This window comes from Mixophyes fleayi, chromosome 6, assembly GCF_038048845.1.
Source record: "Mixophyes fleayi isolate aMixFle1 chromosome 6, aMixFle1.hap1, whole genome shotgun sequence".
Lineage (NCBI taxonomy): Eukaryota > Metazoa > Chordata > Amphibia > Anura > Limnodynastidae > Mixophyes > Mixophyes fleayi.
Window position 1 is genome coordinate 46,737,394 of NC_134407.1, and position 20,841 is coordinate 46,758,234.

Sequence of the window (20,841 nt, forward strand, 5' to 3'; positions counted from 1 at the left end):
TTGTGTCTTCTCTGCAACATACTGTGTCCACTGCAGACCTCCACTTCTAACTCTAGGGGGTAAATGTATCAAGCTGAGTGTTTTCCAGCGGATTTGAAAAACCAATCAGATTCTAGCTATCATTTGTTTAGTACATTCAACAAAATGATAGCTACAATCTGACTGGTTGCTATAGGCAACATCAGGGAAAACTCAGCTTGATACATTTAACCCTAGGATTGATATGTCAGAGGTGAAGGCAAAGTACTAACAATACATGTCAGCATGTGTTGCAGTACAAACTATTGTACTTTTGTGCTGCTGTAACAAACGCCACTTTTTGCTTTTGCAGTTATCTGGGCTAAATTAGTTAATTTATATTTAAGAACATTGTACCTCTCAATGATAACTGTAATAATAAATATACCTGATCAGTGGCAGTTTGATAACAGAGCATTCTATACCAGGTAATAAGATCTGTGTGTTCTATCATTGCCCCATGTCACGTGACTGTCCCTGCTGCTCAGACTGTACGGAGCTAGATCACATGACTTTGCCAAGGATGAATAGTTGGGTTCTTGTTCATTAATGTGTAGCAGAAGACACCTGCCCTCTCATTGGGCAGCCGTCTCGAACTGAAGGAGCCCTTTGATTGGTTAGATTAGCTGTGGCTGTCACGCTCGTCCTGTCAGCCCTTCCTTCTCCAGGAAGGGAATACATGGTGTGATCTGTGAGGTCTGTACTGATAGGCTGCCTGTAGTGTTTCCTTGTCACACACAGTATATCATAGTGTGCTGCTGGGTGGGTGTATCTTCCTTCTTCTATCTGGTATGTAAAGACTTTTGCTTTCTCAGAACGTTTGCATTAATTGCATTAAATAATCTGGGCTATAATAGCTGTCAGTACTGCAATTATTGTACTTACATTGTGTTTGTAATTTTCACCTTGAAACTTAAAGTGTTGAATCCTTCGGCTGATAATGTTAGTGACACTTATGGTCATAACACTGTAAAACATATATTTGTTTTAATATATGGAAAGTTTTTCTCTCTTGAAAATGTATACATTTCTACTTAAGAAGCCTGTCAAAAAAATGTGTTGTGTTCTATTAGTGCATATTTCATAGTAAAGAAAAAAAATATGTGTTACATCCTTCAACAAATAGTCTGTTCACTATGACTAATCTTTTTAATTTATTTCCAAATTATATATTTTTTATTTATAACCTAAACACATTTTTTCACTGTACAGCACTTTATTCACAAAAATATGTTTCAAATGTTTGGCAGTTCTGTGCTTTTATTCATTTTCCCCATCACAGTGTACCTTCATTTATTTACCAGCCCCAAGATGTGGATGCTGTTTGCAGTGACGATATTGATCTCTGGGATTACAGTAAGATCATTGGATGTGACCCAAAAAATTCGAGTTGGAGATGGCGATTTTCTGTATACCGCAGATCCTGAGGCCACCATGAATATTGTATGTATTTTTTTTAATGCTATATTAGAAGCAAAAACATAAAACCGTTCAAGGATCTTCACGCCTGAGCCTTTGCGATTCTCTAACATCTGATTACTGCAGTTTTGAAATGATTTGATCTTTGCAGCGCACCTGGCCATGGCACGGGTTTGGGATTCTGTACAGGTTTTGGCTTTGGCATTCTAAAGGGACTGTACTCATGGGCTTTACTTCTGTTTTTCTCAGTTACATTTTTGACAGCTGATGATCTCTATGGAGAGAGGTGGCTGTGTTTGTTCATTGTGTGCACCATACTCCCCTGGACAATGCACATTCCAATGAAGTCTCTCCATAGAGATAATTTATCTCCATGTAAGATTCCATCTTTCCTGTATTCAGCTATTAAAAATGGAGGCAAGATGGAATATGATTAATGACTGTCTACATAAATATAGGTAGGGGATCTGTTGGATGTAACGTTTGGGTCTTAGATTTTTCCAGATAAAGGTTTTTCTTTCGAAATTTGAGTATCATTCCTAAAATATCCTAAATCGCCTGTCTTTCTCCACTGTCTCTTTTCCTCATTATTTTTTTTTAACATCTCATTTACCTGTCTGTAGTAGTTAAAAATGAATGATCATATTTTTCTACGTACTTCTTTTATTGCAAACTCTTTTTATAATTATTTTTTTTTTGGTAAACCACCCAATTTTACCATATAGGGGGCACTTAAGCTAACATCATGCAGTAAATTTGGCATTTTATTTTGTATCTTTCTCAGACTTGCCAACATCATCGGCGATGATTTGCTAATGAGCACGCGTATCTGTGTGGATCAATTTCAGGGCACTGCAATCTCTAGAATATGTTCTCCCCATGTTTGTGTGGGTTTCCAACCGCTGCTCAGATTTCCCCCCCCCCCTCCCAAAAGAAAGACATACTGCTAACAAAATTCACACTCGTTTGTGTGTGTTAGAGTACTTAGACTGTAAGTGTCAACAGGGACTGATATTCTCTGTACAACGCTGTGGAGATACAAGAGATATAATGTATATATTAGTGGTCGCAGTGGGCTAGTATACAGTGGTATGCCATAACTCCACTTATTCTGCTGCCTTCATTGTAAAACTATTCAATTCCATTCACTTATATTTTCCATATGGGCTTTCTAGTGATGGCATTTTTATTTGCCTGTTTTCCACTTAACGTAATTTAGATTGGAAACTATTGCGCAAAAAGCAAAAAAAGAGCAAATTTGGTGGCTAATACTTCTTTTGAAAATTATATAGCCAAGGATAATTCATGGTTTGTAATGCTAACAGTGACTGCATAGTAAATTGTGAAAAAATAGTCACCACAGAATTGCAACAGTAAGAAAATCATGCTTCCATTTTCCATAAGCGTTCTGGTGAAAAACATGCAAACAGGACAGATAATCTAACCCATTGTCACATTTATTATAGGAAGGGTTTGAATAGATTCTAGCTGATTTAATGCAGGACATGGGACATGTGAGAGAGTCTTGTGACCAAACAAAGAATAAGTTATTTTGCTATGAGGAAGTGTTAAACCCCCAGTATTTTACACTGTGAGCGCTGCACGCACACCCAATTTAATGTTTTTGTGTGGCGATTCCGGGCCAGCTTCCTGGGGCCCCTGCTCCGCTCTTCTAAGCATGCACAGTGAAACACACAACCTCTAATGCACATGCTCAGGAGAGAAGAACGGGCGCCTTAGGAGGGTGGTCCGGCATTGTGGAGCTCTGCTCACCCTCCAGGGCTCGCAGTGGAGATAGCTTTGCCACTGATTGTATTATTCAACACTTATTTGCCTTTTTCCTGGAAAGTTTATTTATAATGTTTATAGACCCTTTCCACTGTTAAATATGTGATGAATTTTTTTTAAAACATAAATTTCATGATAAAGGTTCCTGCACTTTCTAAGACTCCTCCATGTGTAAATGGTTGTTGTGAAATAGCGATTATCCAGTGTGTCGTATGACAAACACTTTCTGCAAGGATGGATTCTGTACTTTGTACCTTTAATGGAATGATGTCATTATCTTTAACTGCCAGCCAGAATATGCACTGTAACAGTTAGTTACAAGTTTTCTATGTATTCATTTGACAGTCAGCAGGTCAAGGCTGCAAACAGGGGTACACATTTGTACAGCAGTGCACCTAGGTTAAAGATATACAAAGTGGGGACATATGTGTGATAAAATAATTGTATAGCATCATCCTCACCATTTATTTATATAGCGCCACTGATTCCGCAGCGCTGTACAGAGAACTCACTCACATCAGTCCCTGCCCCATTGGGGCTTACAGTCTAAATTCCCTAACACACACACACACACACACACACACACACACACACACACACACACACACACACGGGTCAATTTGTTAGCAGCCAATTAACCTACCAGTATGTTTCTGGAGTGTGGGAGGAAACTGGAGCACCCGGAGGAAACCCACGCAAACACGGGGAGAACATACAAACTCCTCACAGATAAGGCCATGGTCAGGAATTGAACTCATGACCCCAGTGCTGTAAGGCAGAAGTGCTAACCACTACGCCACCATGCTGCCCAAGCATGCGATTTAGCTTACATATTTTGTAGTGGTTTTGAGGTATCTTTTTCCACAGCTAATGGTATGTATCTGCAGTGAGACTAATCAAGCAGAGCACCTGAAGAGAACTCCACTATATAGACCAGGCGGAAGTGTCACCTGTCCATCAAGCTAGGTCTGTGGGAGGAGAGTAAAGTATGCAAGCCTGAGTTGATTATTATGCAGTGTGACCGATGTTGAACAAGTTGCCCAGTTACTAAGGAGGTAGTCTCTGTTAATTTAGCATTAGGGTCACAAGAAAGTCTGTGGAATGTTGTATTATGAGCTACTTTTACCATCCTGGCAAAGACAGTACAAGCAAGAAGTTGTCATGTGTGCATCAAAAGAAGGTTGTCCGTGTCACAAGATATATATACTGTATAGAATTTATTTTAAAGCCACAGTGTAAAATAACTATGTTTTGCACTAAACTTGTGAGGAGTATTTTAGACTGACTTAGTATTGGTTCTCAGCTTTTGTTGGCTTTAGTCGTGTGGTGGGGAAATATCCTGCTATACATTGAGACAGCAAGTCCTTACTGCGATGATAATAGATTTGCTGTGTTCTATTTAAAAATAACGAAAAAGCCTTCGGTATGATGCTCTCATTAGGGCAGTTTATTGATCAGGCCAGTGGCTTGGAATATGGGAAAGCTCAGAGTACATTGAGCAACTCCTGAATGATTTTCTGAGTACACAGATGTTCTACATCTCTGCTATCACATAATGATTTTTTTTTTGTTCTCTAACTTTGTCTTTCAGTGAGTGATTTTGTGATCTTGCCAGCATTTAGTATGGTGACTTCACACAGCCAGTGAAGCAATAAAATATGTAACTGATTGTCTTCTAATGTAATAATCATTAAATCCGACATACATTCTTTCAGTTGAGTGAACAGCTTGCATGGTGCAGTGAAGTCATATTGAGAGATAACGCAATCACAATATTTATTTTACAATCCATTGCTCAGCAAATGTAAGGGGCAGCCCTACTATGGTATCATAGGCAAGTCCTCCAGAATGTTATCGCTGTTTTAGTCCCTCTCACAATAAAGTTAAAACCATACAGGGACATTGAATGCAATTTCAAATTGTGCATTACAGGGATTGGCAGTGATGTCAGTGGGGAAGTCATACGTTTTTTTTTGCATAATTATAAAGCATGAAGGTTGGATGCCCATTTTTTGAAGACCGAGGAAGAGATAAAAATGATCAGTTTTAATAACGTGCCTTGTTGTGAATACCCGTTGGCTAATTAGACCCCTAAAACCTTTTTGCAGGATCTTCATCTTTAGCAGCTTCATTTTTTGTAGAACATGATGTGTCCACCAATTCTCATCCAGGACTTCACACCTAGTAGTAGGGGCTTAGGGGATTTGGGTGTAGACAGAACTCGGCAGGAGACCAGCACAAGGCAGGATAAAGACAGAGATAAATGCAGGGACACCAAACACCATGGTCAATGTCCAAAGACAGGGACAAGTGTAGGCAGGGGAGGGCTGGCAAATTTTAGGATGGGGGTGGCAAGACTCGACTCAGCAGCCTATTAGGAACATTTTAAAGGAAAAACAAATTCAGGTGGCCCAGTGACCCAGCCCAAGGTAGCCCACTATGGGACTGGCCCAGGGGTCGGATGCCCCACAGCCCAGCCTGCCCCTGAGTGTAGGGACACAGAGGTTCCTGGTGCAGAGGCAAAGTCCAAAGACAGGAACAACAGGCTGAGGACAGAGGCTGGTCGTAAACTGAGACAGAATGGTAGTACTGGCTATGGTCAGGGCTGGCAGAGATCTAGCACACGGTCATGGAGCAGGCTGAGGTCAGGGCTGGCCGTAGACTAGGCACTATCCAGGAAACAGGCTAAGGTTACAAAACAGGTGGCCGTCAGACACAGGGTCAGTAAATGGTCCGGTCAGGGAGTCAGTAAAATATTCAGCAGGGTTTGCAGGAACACCACACACACATGAGGTATATAAAGATTACCTGCAACAAGCTGCGGCTATTGCTTAGCATCCTGCTGAAGCAAAACACAACATTTTTTAGTTTGGTTAATTGATCCAAAATAAATATAGGGGATTAGTCAGTTTGTAAGTAAGGATTATGGGAATCTAAATGGCATGTCAGTTTAGAAGTATAATTTCTATACATTTTAATATTTATAGCAAAGTTACGATTTTAATTATATAAGTACCTCTTCAATTTCTTCCTTTGGAGGAACCATGAGTAAAGGTCTCCTGATTTAAAAGCGTCCAATATTGTGCATTCACTTTGAAATACCAAGCATTGCCAAAGTATAGCCTATGACTTTCATTACTAAAGAATAATCCTCATTCTATACAGTCTTATACAATGTGTGTAACAATATGTTATAAAGTACATACATCACTCCTATAGACCTTATACTTCACCATAATATTATTTTCCTTTTGCAGAGTGAACTGATCATATACAGAGGATACCCCAGTGAGGAATATGAGGTGGTCACTGATGATGGCTATATCTTGTCTATTAATAGGATACCGCATGGAGTGAAATATCCATATACGGGTATGTATAGATTACATTTAAAATGGGCAATGAAAGATGAAGGGGTATATTTAATAAACTGCGGGTTTGAAAAATAGATGTTGCCCATAGCAACCAATCAGATTCTAGCTGTCATCTTGTAGAATGTACTAAATAAATGAATCTGATTGGTTGCTATAGGCAACATCTCCACTTTTTCAAACCTGCGGTTTAGTAAGTATACCCCAAAGTATCCTCCTCATCAAAAATTAACATGTCCTAAATCGGTTTTAAAATATTATGCATTATGGTTTCTTGCATTTTAGATATTTCGCATTTTGTAGTCTAGCTTTTCACTTTGCTGGATAGTGTTAGGCTTTAGTATGCAAATGAGAGGGAGGAGCCATATTAAGCCAGAGCTACAATAGCTGTGTGGACATAGCTAGAAGCCCTGTTGGCATAGAGATAATTTTATTGTAAATGTTTATTCCATACTTGTTGAAGTGCTGCACTTGCCTGGAACGCAGAAAATTCAGTTTTTCTGACATCCTGCTCTTCAGGAAGAATGGAGTGTGTGTTTACCACTCCTTTTTGTTTTTTTTGAGTGACTATGGCAGTAAGGCAAATTCAGGAGGCTCTGGGAAGCGTGGCCCCATGATAAGCATGCCACGGGTCCCAGGTTTTGTAAAAGCAAGTGACCTTGTTATTCTGGAGGCTGATAATATATTACATTTTGGAAATATACTATATGCAGTTTATAACTGTTTAGCAGGAAGGGGGGTTACTTTATTTTTCCAGTTCCAAGCTGTTTGGGATTTCGCAGCGCAAGAGATGTATAACATTAATTTGTCCAGGCATTTGTCTGTGGGCGATGGGGGCACAGAGGAACAAATTGGTGATGGACGAACGAAGGGTGAGCCCAATAACTTCTGCTATGGGGGCTGTTATTTCATTCCAGAAGGAAGTGATAGGACAACCAAATGTGCCTAAAAGTTGCCCAGCTGGCTGCACTCCTACCAGCACTAATCAGAGGAGCCAGGGAACATTGTATGTAGACAAGTAGGGACCAGGTACCATCTTCTAAGGTCTTTTTTAGGAATTTTCATTTATGCATTTGGAGACAATTGCGTGTATTATGTCCCACACCCTTCCTCTAGGTAAGTTCCAGTCTAAGTTAATTTTTAAAGTAAGTTTAAAACAGTTAATATAACTTTTTGGCAACAAGCAAGAGTGCATCACACTATATTTGTCATGTTGTTACAAATCTGTCATTAAGTAGGTTGTATTATTCAACACCAAACATAGGTACAACATTTTAACAGTGTGTTCTAATCTTGCGTGCTTCTTGATGTATCCACAGCAGGATTATTCGCTCAGATGTCACGGTCATTGTCTTATCCTTCTAGCGATTAATCTCGATAATTAGCAGTCCATCAATCTTGTTGTGATTAGATATAGAGGTTAAATGTAGCAAAAACTCTTACGCGTTTCTCCACTATACATAACGTGGTTTCCTCAGAGAGTGGGATAGGACAGTGACCTGACCCTATAAACATCTGCGTGAATAAACTTGCTGTGTGCCGGAAAGCTCAGAGGATCTGGATGTGAGCTTGTAGGAGATGGTGAATCGAGAACAGTATCTGCTGTTGCCATCTGGATCAGTAATCTCTTACATGCATATAGAAACTTATACAGCGGTTGAGTAACATGTTACTGAAGTCTGCAAGTGAGAGCTGCAGCTTTCTAGTACAAATTTATCTGGACATTGCTCGTTTATAAGTAAAAAGGTCCCATTGAATAATTTGTGCCACGGATCTGTCCTTCTATGCAGTTACAATAAAGTTATCTCTATGGAATTCTCTCCCTCGCACAATAAGACTCTCCTCTAGTCTACAAGCTTTCAAGCGTTCTCTGAAAACCCACCTCTTCAGATAAGCTTATAATATTCCTCAACCACCCTCTTAACCTCACTACATTACCCTATTACCACCCCTTATACAACTAACCCTTGACCAACATTGTTGTGTGACAGGATCATTTAGCTTATGAGTTACTTTTACCTTTGCAGTCTGGCTGGGCCGACTGCAGACTTAACCTAATGTGTCAAACTCCCATTGTCCCATAGATTGTAAGCTTGCGAGCAGGACCTTCTCACCTCTTTGTCTGTTTTACCCAGTTTGTTTATTAGTTTACTATGTTTGTCCCCAATTGTAAAACGCTACGGAATATGTTGGCGCTATATAAATAAATGATGATGATGATGTGTGGATGTAAAAGGAGCTCAAAGCCCCATAAGAAGTGTTATCTAAGTGGCTAAGGAACTGTCTCTAATGTTTACAGCGCAAATTTTACCTACTTACCGGAATATATTTTTTAGAAATAAGGAAACGCTCTTTGCTTTGGTTATAAGAAACTGGGGAGTGCACCCCCATACTCAGAAATATATTAAGCCTGATTTTTAACAGTCTCATTAGGATAATAAGGTGGATTTAATGATTTATATTTTTTATGTCTATATGTGGTAGTCATGTTTTTTATGGATTCAGTATATACTGTATTAATAAATATTTGTGTTTTTAATGACAAAGTGGTTGGTGGTTTATAATTTAGACTGACATACAGCGGCCTTTTTCTTCGATATGTTTGGTTATAATATTTTAGCGAGGAAGGAATACAACAACAGCAGTTACAATAAAGTAAATCTTTGTTAATGTTTTCAAGCTTTTAAAGCAATCTTTCTTTGTTGGACATAAAGCGGCTGATTTAGAGTAAGATGCAAATATTCCCAACGTGCAGAATTCTGAGCGGAGTAAACAATGTTACACTGCAACGTTTTTAGTTTTTTTGCATACTTTGTATTCTCTTCCCTTTCGCGCACACATACTGGTTAGCTCTGTTGTGTTAGTGAGTTTGGGCACCTAACCCACCTCTAGGTAACTACCAGCAGTTCATGTTATCAGGATTTCTTTAAACATGCAAAGGTGAGATAAAATATTTGACTGAGTCAGTAATTATTCCACCTGTTTCTACAGGCAGAAATCTTGAAAACATGACTTGTTGGTAACTTTGAGGACTGGGTTTGAGCATGGGCAGCACGGTGGCGTAGTGGTTAGCACTTCTGACTTACAGCACTGGGCTCATGAGTTCAATTCCCGACCATGGCCTTATCTGTGAGGAGTTTGTATGTTCTCCCCGTGTTTGCGTGGGTTTCCTCCGGGTGCTCCGGTTTCCTCCCACACTCCAGAAACATACTGGTAGGTTAATTGGCTGCTATCAAATTGACCCTAATCTGTGTCTGTCTGTCTGTGTGTGTGTTAGGGAATTTAGACTGTAAGCCCCAATGGGGCAGGGACTGATGTGAGTGAGTTCTCTGTACAGCGCTGCGGAATTAGTCTCGCTACATAAATAAATGGTGATGATAATGATGTCTTGGGTAGGGTGTTATCTGCTCACAGCTCTAAATCAGGTTGTGCATTTTACTCCCTCCCACACAGCTCTGCAGCTCAAAATGTTTTTTCCAGGTGCAAATTTTGCACCCAGTAGCTGAATTTTCTCCTAAATCAGCCTTAAAGTCTGGAGGATTTTTTTTTTTAAAGATGTTCTACTGCTAGGAACAGAATGAGCCCATGTGTCAGTTTTCCAGACAGAACCGTGAACACGTCTGCACTTTGCACGTGATGCAATACGTTTTTCCTTTCATGCTTTTAGACCGTGTTAGGAAACAGCTGTCTTTTTACAATGACATTCTGACTTGTTTTCCTAAGCACAGTAGCTTGTTCGGATTCGTGCCGTGAAATATATTTTTTATGTGCAGGAATTATCTTTTCCATTTTAAATGACACAGTTTCTTCATTACGTACGTCCTGATCTTTGAGTTAATTAGGTGTGAAGAGTTCTTCATTGATCTAGTGCAGTGACTTGGGCCTCACACAGATGCCTCCTTTGGCCTGTAACAACAGCTGTACATTTCTTGCACTCACTTGGCCCCGGACTGTGACGCTTCAAAAACATCTTCCACGTAAGAGCCAAGTTCTAGCCAGAGGTTTCCTTGCAGATAGTACAAGATGTCCATGACCAAACATTTTATTGGAAATAACACACGGTTAAGGAAGGGCATATTTTTGTTTGGAAACGTGTGAAGCTGAAATTGAATACACGCCTTTGTCAGGAACGATGACAGTACATGACATTATTTGAAGCCCTAAAAGTACTTAATGGAAATGTGTAGCCTGTTTAATCCCCTCCTCCCCTTTTTTTTGGAGGGGGGGGGGGGAGATGACAGTATTTACAAGAAAAAACAGTCTGGTACTATTAAAATAATAAATGTATTTCTAATGGGCTGAAAGTTTTCAAGAAACATGAAACCTTTGGAACGTCTATATTTTGGAATTGTCGTGTCACTGTGTACAAAACTGCAGAACTTGGCTTTAATGCTGATTACACAGATGGGAGCAAAGTTATTCCATGTTGTGTCATGGCATCATTTATTCAAGGAACTGACGCTTAAAAAAATCCAAACACTATTATGTCGTTTTATGAGTTTAACCTTCACTGCTCTGTCATAATAACTGTTTACTGAAGATTTATTTTATTTGTGTTTTTTTTTTTTTTTTTTTTTATATATATAGCCTGGACACACAACTCAAACCTGTGATTTTTGTTCCCCTGTTTCCATCTATTTGATACTAAGGGATGACTGAACTTTTTCTATTTATTGCATATCCATTATTTGCTCTCTTCCCCATAATTCCTATATTGTCAATCTAACTTACTGTACGTGTACAATACCTTGGGGGTGGAGTCTAATGACAAGGGCTATGCGTGGCAACACAGGGAAGCGTGTGCCGGCTTCAGGGATCGTGGCTGAAAATGTGATCAAGGGCAGGCAGAGGTGTCGGACCAACCTTCTGAATTTGTTCATATGCACAGATTGATAATATACATCTAGTATATTCAGTCACCTGTGATATGCACACGTAAGCACAGGCAATTTTTTTTAGTGCTGATTTAATAACTTTTGTTGTGTTTTTTTTTTTGCTTAGAAGAAGAACAGAGAAACACATGCAGAACAATAACAGTTAACAGAAAGAAGGGACTTAGGAATTTGTCCCTCCAGGGGCACCAATCTTGTTTGCTAATACTGCCCCCACATCCCATGGGGTTGGTCCAGCTGTTTCAGCACAGGGCTGGCAGGTAAATGGTGTCAGGGGCTTTACCAGGGCCCATTGCATAGAGGCACCAGTCTGGAGCTGGTTCTCATATGGTTGGAGGACTCGGTGCTCATATTCCTCTTTGTTATACTGAGAGCTAGGCTAGTGCTGGGGCTAGATGATGATTTCGGAAGGAAGGGATGCTGTCTTTTTTATTTTAATCTATATTTTAAACAGTGCTCTCTTGTGAAAGCAGGGCTGGGATGTTTTTCTGGAATAGACAGTGTCCATGTGACCTATTTTGTGCTTCTATTTTGCACTTCAGCAGAGAGGAGCATTTCTAGAAGCACAAAGCAATGTAATAAGCTTCACACATACCTATAAGTTCTACAATATCAAACAGACAGGGGCGCTTCCATGGTGTATTAACCAAGTAAAATGTTTTATTCAAAACAATAAAATGCACGTACCAGAATATAAAAGTTTTCAGGCATTGGACATTAAAACGGCAGGCATCAGCTCAGTATAGCTCTTAAATGTATCCACCGTCACCTCTACGCGTTTCATCACAAGGACTTCGTCAGGAGGTATGAATCTCTATACAAAGGTTATTACTAATTCATTCACAGGTGGAACAACTTCCACTCATTTGCATTACAAAGTATAAAAGAGTCTTTATATATAAGCAGTTTATAAAAAGCTTGTAGAAACAATTTATAAAAATTTATAATTTTTTTATACTTTGTAAAAAAGACTGATGTATGTATGTATCTGCATTTAAATTGAATTGTTAATGGATAACAGGTTGTTAATATGTGCTTTTATGTTTTGCAAATGAGTGGAAGTTGTTCCACCTGTGAATGAATTAGTAATAACCTTTGTATAGAGATTCATACCTCCTGACGAAGTCCTTGTGATGAAACGCGTAGAGGTGACGGTGGATACATTTAAGAGCTATACTGAGCTGATGCCTGCCGTTTTAATGTCCAATGCCTGAAAACTTTTATATTCTGGTACGTGCATTTTATTGTTTTGAATAAAACATTTTACTTGGTTAATACACCATGGAAGCGCCCCTGTCTGTTTGATATTGTAGAATTGTTGCTGTTCCCCCGTGGAGATCGGGTGGGAGAAGGGAAGGACGCGTAGAATATACTCTACTGGTGTTTGAATTATAATGGAATACAAGATCTATTGTCAGCACGTGGAAGAACTAAATTGACTTTTTAACTGTGCGCACCGATTGTACTGTTTATGTGAACATACTTATAAGTTACTCATAAAATGAAAACAATACTGATATCCCCTTCCTCTCATAATATACTGTGTACCTAAACAAGGCAAAACCAAACTGTATTTTTAGGCGAAAACAAAATAGTTTACTTAATTGAAAGCAATGGTGCTAAAGGGGTAGGAGGTTCGATTTCACTTTTGCAGAGCGCGTCTCTAAAGATGTTCCCATCTTTCCATATAAAAGCGCACTTTAACTTTACAGAGGCCGCTCCTTGACGTGCGCTGGGCGGACCATCACACTGCTTTGCTGCACATCGAAGGTGTTTGCTTTGTAAATTCCCACCTTTGCGTACACACTGTGTGTTTTCCCATAAAGGTCAATGGTTTCTATGGTTCCATTTGCTCAAGTCACATTCTGCCCAGTAAAAATGCTCTGCTGTCCAACATTTACTGTCACAGTTACCAAGGCTAAATTAATTCACTGATGAGAGTTCACTGCAACAGAAAAGAACGGCACTTTTCTTATTGCTGGAAATGGTCATTTTGGGGGCATTTATTTTGTAATGAACTTGTTGTGCATTAGCAGGGCTGGATTTAGGAGTTAGGCACAGTAGGCATGTGCCCAGGAGCAGCAGAGGCTGAGAGGTGCTTCTTTTTGTCATATTGGATCAAGTAAATATGTATTGTGTAAAACAGTAGCCTGGGATGTGTTTATAACCTATTTATAATTTTCTATATGATGATAGTGCCTCCTGTATTTTACTGTTGTGTTCCACTAAAATGACTACTAATTTACCTTTGTGTAACAGTTCCTCTCTCTCTACAATGCTGTCTTAGTTAAGCAGTACAGTTATACAGGTTACAGATTAGATTAGATTATATGGTATTCTTTTAATGGGATAGTTCAGTGATAGACAACCTGATGCACTTCAAGGGCCACATGAGCCACCCTCTATTCTTAAAAAAGGCCCATATTGTCCTTAATCGCAGTAATAAGTTAGAACAATACATTTAATCAAGGAAACAGACCCCCTATCTGTACTAGCTCTAACAAACAAATCTCACAATACAGCAGGAAGAAGCTGGGCACCGCAGGCGAAGGCTCTAGGGGCGCATGTTGCCCATCACTAGGTTAGACTATCACTACCCAAACGGTTCCCATCCACACACTCATGATATTGTTTATAATTATATAGGTGTTACTTATTGCCCATAGATAAAATGCACAAAGTCTACATTGTTTGCTGTTATAATATGTGTCCTTACTTTTGTGGCCAATGCCAGTAGTGTCACTGACCCCTGGACCCCACCCTCAGGCTTTGGGGTGCACCAAGCTGACCTGTTTACTAGACATTGGAGATCTTCTACTTGTGAATTCTAGCGGGAGTCAGGTGTACATATGTCACAGCACTGCGCTCATTACTTAGAGTATATTCTAAATGGTCTCTGCCAGTGCTTCTGCAGTCAATAGAGACTGAAAGAACCAAGCACCCCTAAGTCTGCATAGTAAATTGGGGCCACCCCTAGGTCCCACTGCGGCTGCCACCTGTTGCTATGCTGGACAATGCTGCTATTTATCTGTCATTAGCAGGTCCGTTAGATGAATAGAGCTAGTGAGAACGGACTGCTGTGCAGGGTCTTCTAGATATTCAGGGATTCTGCACATACAGTGACTCCTAATAAATACAATGCAGAAAAAATATTGACTTTCAAGTGTCTGAACTGTATGAGTACTGTACTGGATAAACACAAATTGGGGGTAGATTTATTAAAGCTTCTAAAAAGGAAAATTGGAGATGTTGCCCATAGCAACCAATCAGACTACAGCTACCATTTATCTAGTACATTCTGGAAAGTTATAGCTAGAATCTGTTTGTTTTTTTGCTATGGCCAACAGCTTCACTTTTCCTTTTTAGAAGCTCGATAAATCTAATCATTGGTGTTGTGTTCTCTGTAAAACATATGAGCAATTTCTGCCTTCAGTAAACTGGCAAAATGTTCTGTATTATGTAGTATGTGGCCTAAACCACACCGATCAAAGTCCTCTCTAATTGTCAGGCTCAAGTTGTAGCACATGTCAATGACAAATTAAAAAATATGGCACGAGTGCCCTCTAGTGTTGCAAGATTATATGGTTTTCTGAAACATATAAGGACTAGATCAGCGGCAACCTGATATACTTCAAGGGCTGCATGAGCGGCCCTCTAACCCCCAAAAGGCCCGCATATGAACCCTAATTAAAAAGCGGCCCCAGAATGACCTCTGCATCCCCATCATCATCACATAATGCTTCACTTCCTCCACAATACCACCACATGTCGCAAAATATCCCCCCACAAGCATTTAAACTCCCACTTGCCATAAAATGACCCCAAATGCCCTTAGATCCCACATGTACTCCAAAACTCCCCCACATGCCTCTCAGACCACTCCACGTGTCACTCAGACCTCACCACATGCCACTCGGATCTCCCTACATACCAACCACATACCACTCAGACCTTCTCATTTTTCACCCAGACCTCCACACTTGCTTCCCAGACCCTCCCCACTCACTAGCTAATCTAGTGACCTTTAGTCCGGAGCCCACAAAGGAAGGAGGGAGAGGGCATGCAGCAAAATACACTGCTTATCGTCCTCTGATGAGTCATGTGACCTCACTGCAGTGTGCAGAGAACGTCACATTACGTAGAAGCTGGATGTTAGAGATATCCTGATCTAATTAATTAATGGTAGAGGGTCTTTCAAGAAACTCTTGTGTACCCTCTGATTCAATTTTTTTAATATAATCTCTTAATTGATTTTCATGATTTTCTACATCATATGGAGGTGAGGTTCTTTAAGGCGATTATCGTGTTGAATAGTAATCATGGAAAACCTTGGCTGCATCTTCTAGTTTATAGTATAGTGTAGTATTATTACCCTTATTGTCTTTATGTATGCAGTATAGGGCAGCGCCATTTGGACTTGGGGTTCTTGCCAGCAGTCTGACAGTTTTGGTCCCAAATAGAAATACCTGTTTTTACATTTACATAGAGCTAATTTCATGCATCTTTCTTTTGATATAATTATATGTACATATGCGACTCATTCCTTTAAAAATCATTTTATTTGTAATTATTTTATGTCTTACAATGTAGGACCCAAACCTGTGGTTTTCTTGCAGCATGGTCTGCTTGCAGATGGCAGTAACTGGGTGACTAATCTGGCGAACAATAGCTTGGGGTTCATCCTGGCAGATGCGGGTTATGATGTCTGGATGGGAAACAGTCGGGGAAATACCTGGTCTAGGAAACACAAGACTCTGTCACCTGAGATGGAAGAATTCTGGGATTTCAGGTATATAAATATATAATCATGAGCACTGGCCAAATATTGTGGACCAAAATTATACAATGTTTCCATGATGGTTGTGATTTTCTGTTGTTTCACCGCCTATATGTTCTATAAATGTTTTCATAATATTTATGGAACTTGTCCAGGGTAATGTCCGCTATAGTCTTCGAATTGATTATTGATTAATTTATATCTAGTGGTTTAGATCGAATGAATGACTTATTTGTGCTACTTGAATTCATATCTGATAAAGTTATATTTTAATTTATAATTATTTGCATTTTTTTATTGCATAACTAACTTTTTTGTTTTTATTGCAGCTATGATGAGATGGCAAAGCTGGATCTTCCAGCAGTCATAAACTTTATTCTGCAGAAAACTGGGCAAGAACAAATATACTATATTGGCCATTCTCAGGGAACCACAATAGGTATGTGACATACCAAATCTTAATTTGTATTTTATATTGCCTCTTTTAGGAAACTATTTTTATCCCGACGCCTCCGTATATCAGAAATGTGGTGGTCCCATGTCAGGGTACCCTGCAGTTTGAGAGGAAGACCACACACGGCATCGCCATTAAACTTGTGTCCGCATCCATCAGAGGTATTCAAACCATGCTGTCAGTATCTAGCACAGCCGCTGATTGCCCAACACACTGACAATCTAATCTTGTGTCTGTATCTAACAAGCTCTAATTAGAGCTTGTGTTAGATACTTAAAGCATGTTTATGTCTCCTCTCTGATAGCCACGTCTCACTCCCGCCTACAAGGTTTCTCCTGCTCTCCTACCACCTATGGAATTCCCTACCTAATACTATCGCCCAACCGTCAAATCCTCTACAAAAACCTACATGTTTATTAGAGCCTACCCTACCCCAAGTTATACTAGTCACACTGGTACACTGGTACACTGTCACAGCTGTCCCAATCTCCACTCTGAACCACACTCTTTCCTCTTGTTTCAGCTGTGCCCTCTTCCAATTGGAATTTAATGATTAGGGCCCTCCTACCATCACTTGAGTAAAATCATTAATTTTTACATCTGAATTTATTTTGTCTACCTTGTATGCTCCTGTTTAATCTTCCCACACTATCCAGGACTGCGGAGCATTGTAATTAAAAATCGGTAACAATAATAATAATATTTATAAACATAATGGTTGGCAGTGCTGGGGCAATTAGCTATCACAGTGCTGGCGGAGGCGAGACCACCTGATCTGCCGTTCTACTGGTTGGAGGGATGGATAAAGAATTAGTTGCCCTTTGAGTTTGCTGAACTACGCTTAAGCACCCATGTTACATGTTGGTGGAGAAAGTAAAATTTATTTAAAATCCAAGAAATGTGTAAATTGAGGAGAAAGTGTAAAATAAGGGGAAAGGCACGTCTAACACAACCTGCTATTGTGCTCAGTACTTTATTGTGTTAAACAGTTGTGAAGTGTGAATTTACTAGTGCATTGTATGATTCTAAAAGCAAATCTACAAGTATATCCTTTATATTTTAGTTCTGTGTACTGTATGAATAGTATTTTCAACTTTTGTATAACTAAAACGTGAATTATACTTTTACAGTTGTAATACAGACAATAAAAGGAAGTATTGAATAAACTGTGACATTACAAAATACTCTGTCTGGATACGTTTTCTGTAAAAGATATAACAGGAGAGTAATATATTGGGGAATTTGGCGGATTGAAATATGTTAGAGTCCAGGGGCTGAGAAATTTCTAAGAAAATGTTAATCCTGCAATCTTAAATATATTCGTTTAGCTGAAGTATTTGTACACGTGGAGGTGCTTTCATAATTTTACGATGCAGAGTTGAACGTACATCTGTTGGTGTAGAGTAAATTACGTGTTTTTAGTTCTGAGCATGCCCAATAAACAAAACCAGAAAATGCAAACGCCTATGTAGAGTTGCATGTATTCACACTTGCCCGAGTACAGTCAGGGCATGTTTGCGGATTTGTGAGCTTATGCAGAGCTGAACGCACAGAGATATGACTTTTACAGCCGTATTATTTGCACTAGCCCCATACATGATCTTTATTGATCGTGTATATATTTATAGTATTTTGTGTGTGTTTATTTTATTTTTGTAAACTGTCTTACTTCCATTTATACGTGAGAAGGAAGATTGTCTTCGTATGAAATGAAGCCTAATAGCAAATTGTCTTTCTTTGTGAAAACAAATGTTTACAACGTTTTTTTTTTGCGCTTACAACCAGGTTCTGTGTATGTATATGTGGGCGCAGGTACTCCTGCCGTAAACATGGCGCATATCCAACATATGCAAAGCTGAATGCACCTTGAGCATATGGGCTGAAATATGCTTTTGCGTGTGCATTTTTGAGCCTGTTACTTGCGCCCAAGTTCATTCAACTCTGCATCAGGTTCTTACTGTCTTTCTATGCCTCAATCTCAGCCGCATATTAAGGGGGAGCTGCCTCAGGTATCATTTTGAATTACTTCTTCTATGTTTTAGTTCTAGAATTGTGAAATGGAACGACATGCATCCTTATGGTGTTTATTATTTTTTTGTTTATGCCATTGTAGGATTTATTGCATTCTCAAGCATTCCCCAGCTGGCCAAAAAAATAAAAATGTTTTTTGGTCTTGCTCCTGTGGCTACAATCAAGTTCTCCAGCAGTCCACTGGCAAAGCTTGGCATATTCCCAGAGTTCTTAATCAAGGTATGGTGGTTTCTTTTAAGCTAAAATAAATATGGCCACACACTACAGTGCCATGAAAGCTAATTTTTCAGAATTGTAACATCGATAACTACCAATTGGCTAATCAAACCATGTGTTCTCAGTTGGTATCTAGAAAAGTCTTACTGGACTTTATTTCACATTGTTATTATATGATAGCCAAAACATTCTTGTATACCATTAATTTAGAATTGGTTTTTTGGTTTTGTTATTAAAGTTATGTTGGCCATGATGTGTGGAAGTTATGTTGGTTTTTTAAAGGAGATTTTGTTTTTTTTTTCATATATTTTTTTTTTTTAGGACTTGTTTGGCAGGAAAGAATTTTTACCTCAGACAGAACTTATTAAATGGTTTGCCACCCACTTCTGTACCCATGAAGTGGTGAAGGAGATTTGTGGCAATATTTTCTTCATTCTGTGTGGATTTAACGAGAAGAATCTTAATATGGTATGTGGAAAATTCCTTTTATGCAAAATAAAACAAACTGGGGAGAAAAAAAAAGAGAAATAGAAAAGTGTGAGTTAAAGGGGAGGAGTAAAAGGCAGAGATGGGGAGGGAGGTGAAGGTCTTGGATATAATTCTATTTCATAAGTGTTGAGTGTGTGGGGTGGGTCTTTAGTACTAGAAGGTTTGTGTGGAATAGTTTCATAGTTGCAGAAGACATTTATAGAATCTATGAATTCTAGCCATTGCATCCATATGGCAGTGAATCCTTTGTCAATCAACGCCATGATTATGTCATCCATAGACAAGTAGAAGTCTCTCCGACTAAACCATTCCTTGACAGCAGGGGGTATAGGAGATTTCAAGTCCTTTAGTAGCATTATTTAAATGCTTCTGGAGGCACTTCTTGTAGGTAGATATTGGGATGGTAGAAAGGGAGAGAAGCCAGAACCTGGGGTCAGTTGGGACATCTGCACCTGTCATTTGCTTTGAAGAGGTCATCGCTGTTTGCCAATATTGGGTAATTTATTACAGTCCCACCATATATGCATAAATGTGCCAGGAGCAGAGACATTGGGTTAAATGTATGAAGCATGCTGGGTATTCTGTACCATCATGATAGAAGTTTAAATGGTCTCCACCATCGTGACAGTAAGTGAGCAACTGTGCGTTGGTTGGAAATTTTTTGTTCATTAGTTATCTGTCAAGAGGTCTAGGTCTCTGTTCCAAACCTAGGAGAAATGGGATGTGGAACTAGACAAGTCTTCCAAAAGTAATTTATAGATAATAGAGGTGGTGGGTCTCAGTAGGTGAACGGAGACTTAAAGTGATTCAAATGGTGTAAGGTCTCTCTTACATTTGGTCAGACGGTTAGAACTTCCCAGAAAGTGTGTGATTTGAAGATCGATCATAATGGCCACATGCCCTCCCTGCCCACAAGCTGGCCCAGAGTCAGAGGTGACACCTTTGGAGGGTCAGCCAGGATAGATCCTGGAAAATCTGGATTTTTTGGCCATTCAATTTCTTCACATTTCCTTGATATCTGCAGGATCTCCTCTTTCACTCTATAGTAATGGAGGCAGCACACGATATCACACGGCTGTTCAGTCTGGGGACCCCTAGGTCCCCTTGCTCTATCAAACATTGTTTGGTTATTGGTGTCCATGTCCTTATTAAAAAATTTTCTCAGTGAGTCAAGGATGCCTAAAGGAGGCACATCTTTGGGTATGCCTCTGACCCTTGAATGATTGTGTCTGCCTCTGTTACCAAGGTCTTCAAAATGTCTCTGCATTTCATACATTACTTTGGCCTGAATGTCCACATGGATAAGAAGGTCAGTTTGTTTCCTCATTATTCTCTAAGGTAGTCCTTGTTGTAATTTGGGTTACTTCTCATTTGAGGTTAACAAGT

The 20,841-nt window shown here is 39.4% G+C and overlaps 1 protein-coding gene across 2 annotated transcripts in view; it reads left to right on the forward strand.

Moving 5' to 3' along the window:
- The first annotated feature begins 697 nt into the window (after positions 1-697).
- The window catches only part of LOC142161112 (lysosomal acid lipase/cholesteryl ester hydrolase-like), a 29,365-nt gene continuing 9,221 nt past the window's right edge, over positions 698-20,841 (forward strand). Inside the window, exons 1-7 of one of the 2 annotated variants that reach the window (XM_075216398.1) lie at positions 698-807; positions 1,323-1,461; positions 6,483-6,597; positions 16,079-16,277; positions 16,595-16,704; positions 18,833-18,969; positions 19,288-19,434. In XM_075216398.1, coding sequence (XP_075072499.1) covers positions 1,330-1,461; positions 6,483-6,597; positions 16,079-16,277; positions 16,595-16,704; positions 18,833-18,969; positions 19,288-19,434 — 840 coding nt within the window. In that variant the 5' untranslated portion in view covers positions 698-807; positions 1,323-1,329. Of the gene's footprint in view, positions 808-1,304; positions 1,462-6,482; positions 6,598-16,078; positions 16,278-16,594; positions 16,705-18,832; positions 18,970-19,287; positions 19,435-20,841 lie in introns of those variants that run through there. The other variant, XM_075216399.1, reaches the window with a different exon arrangement.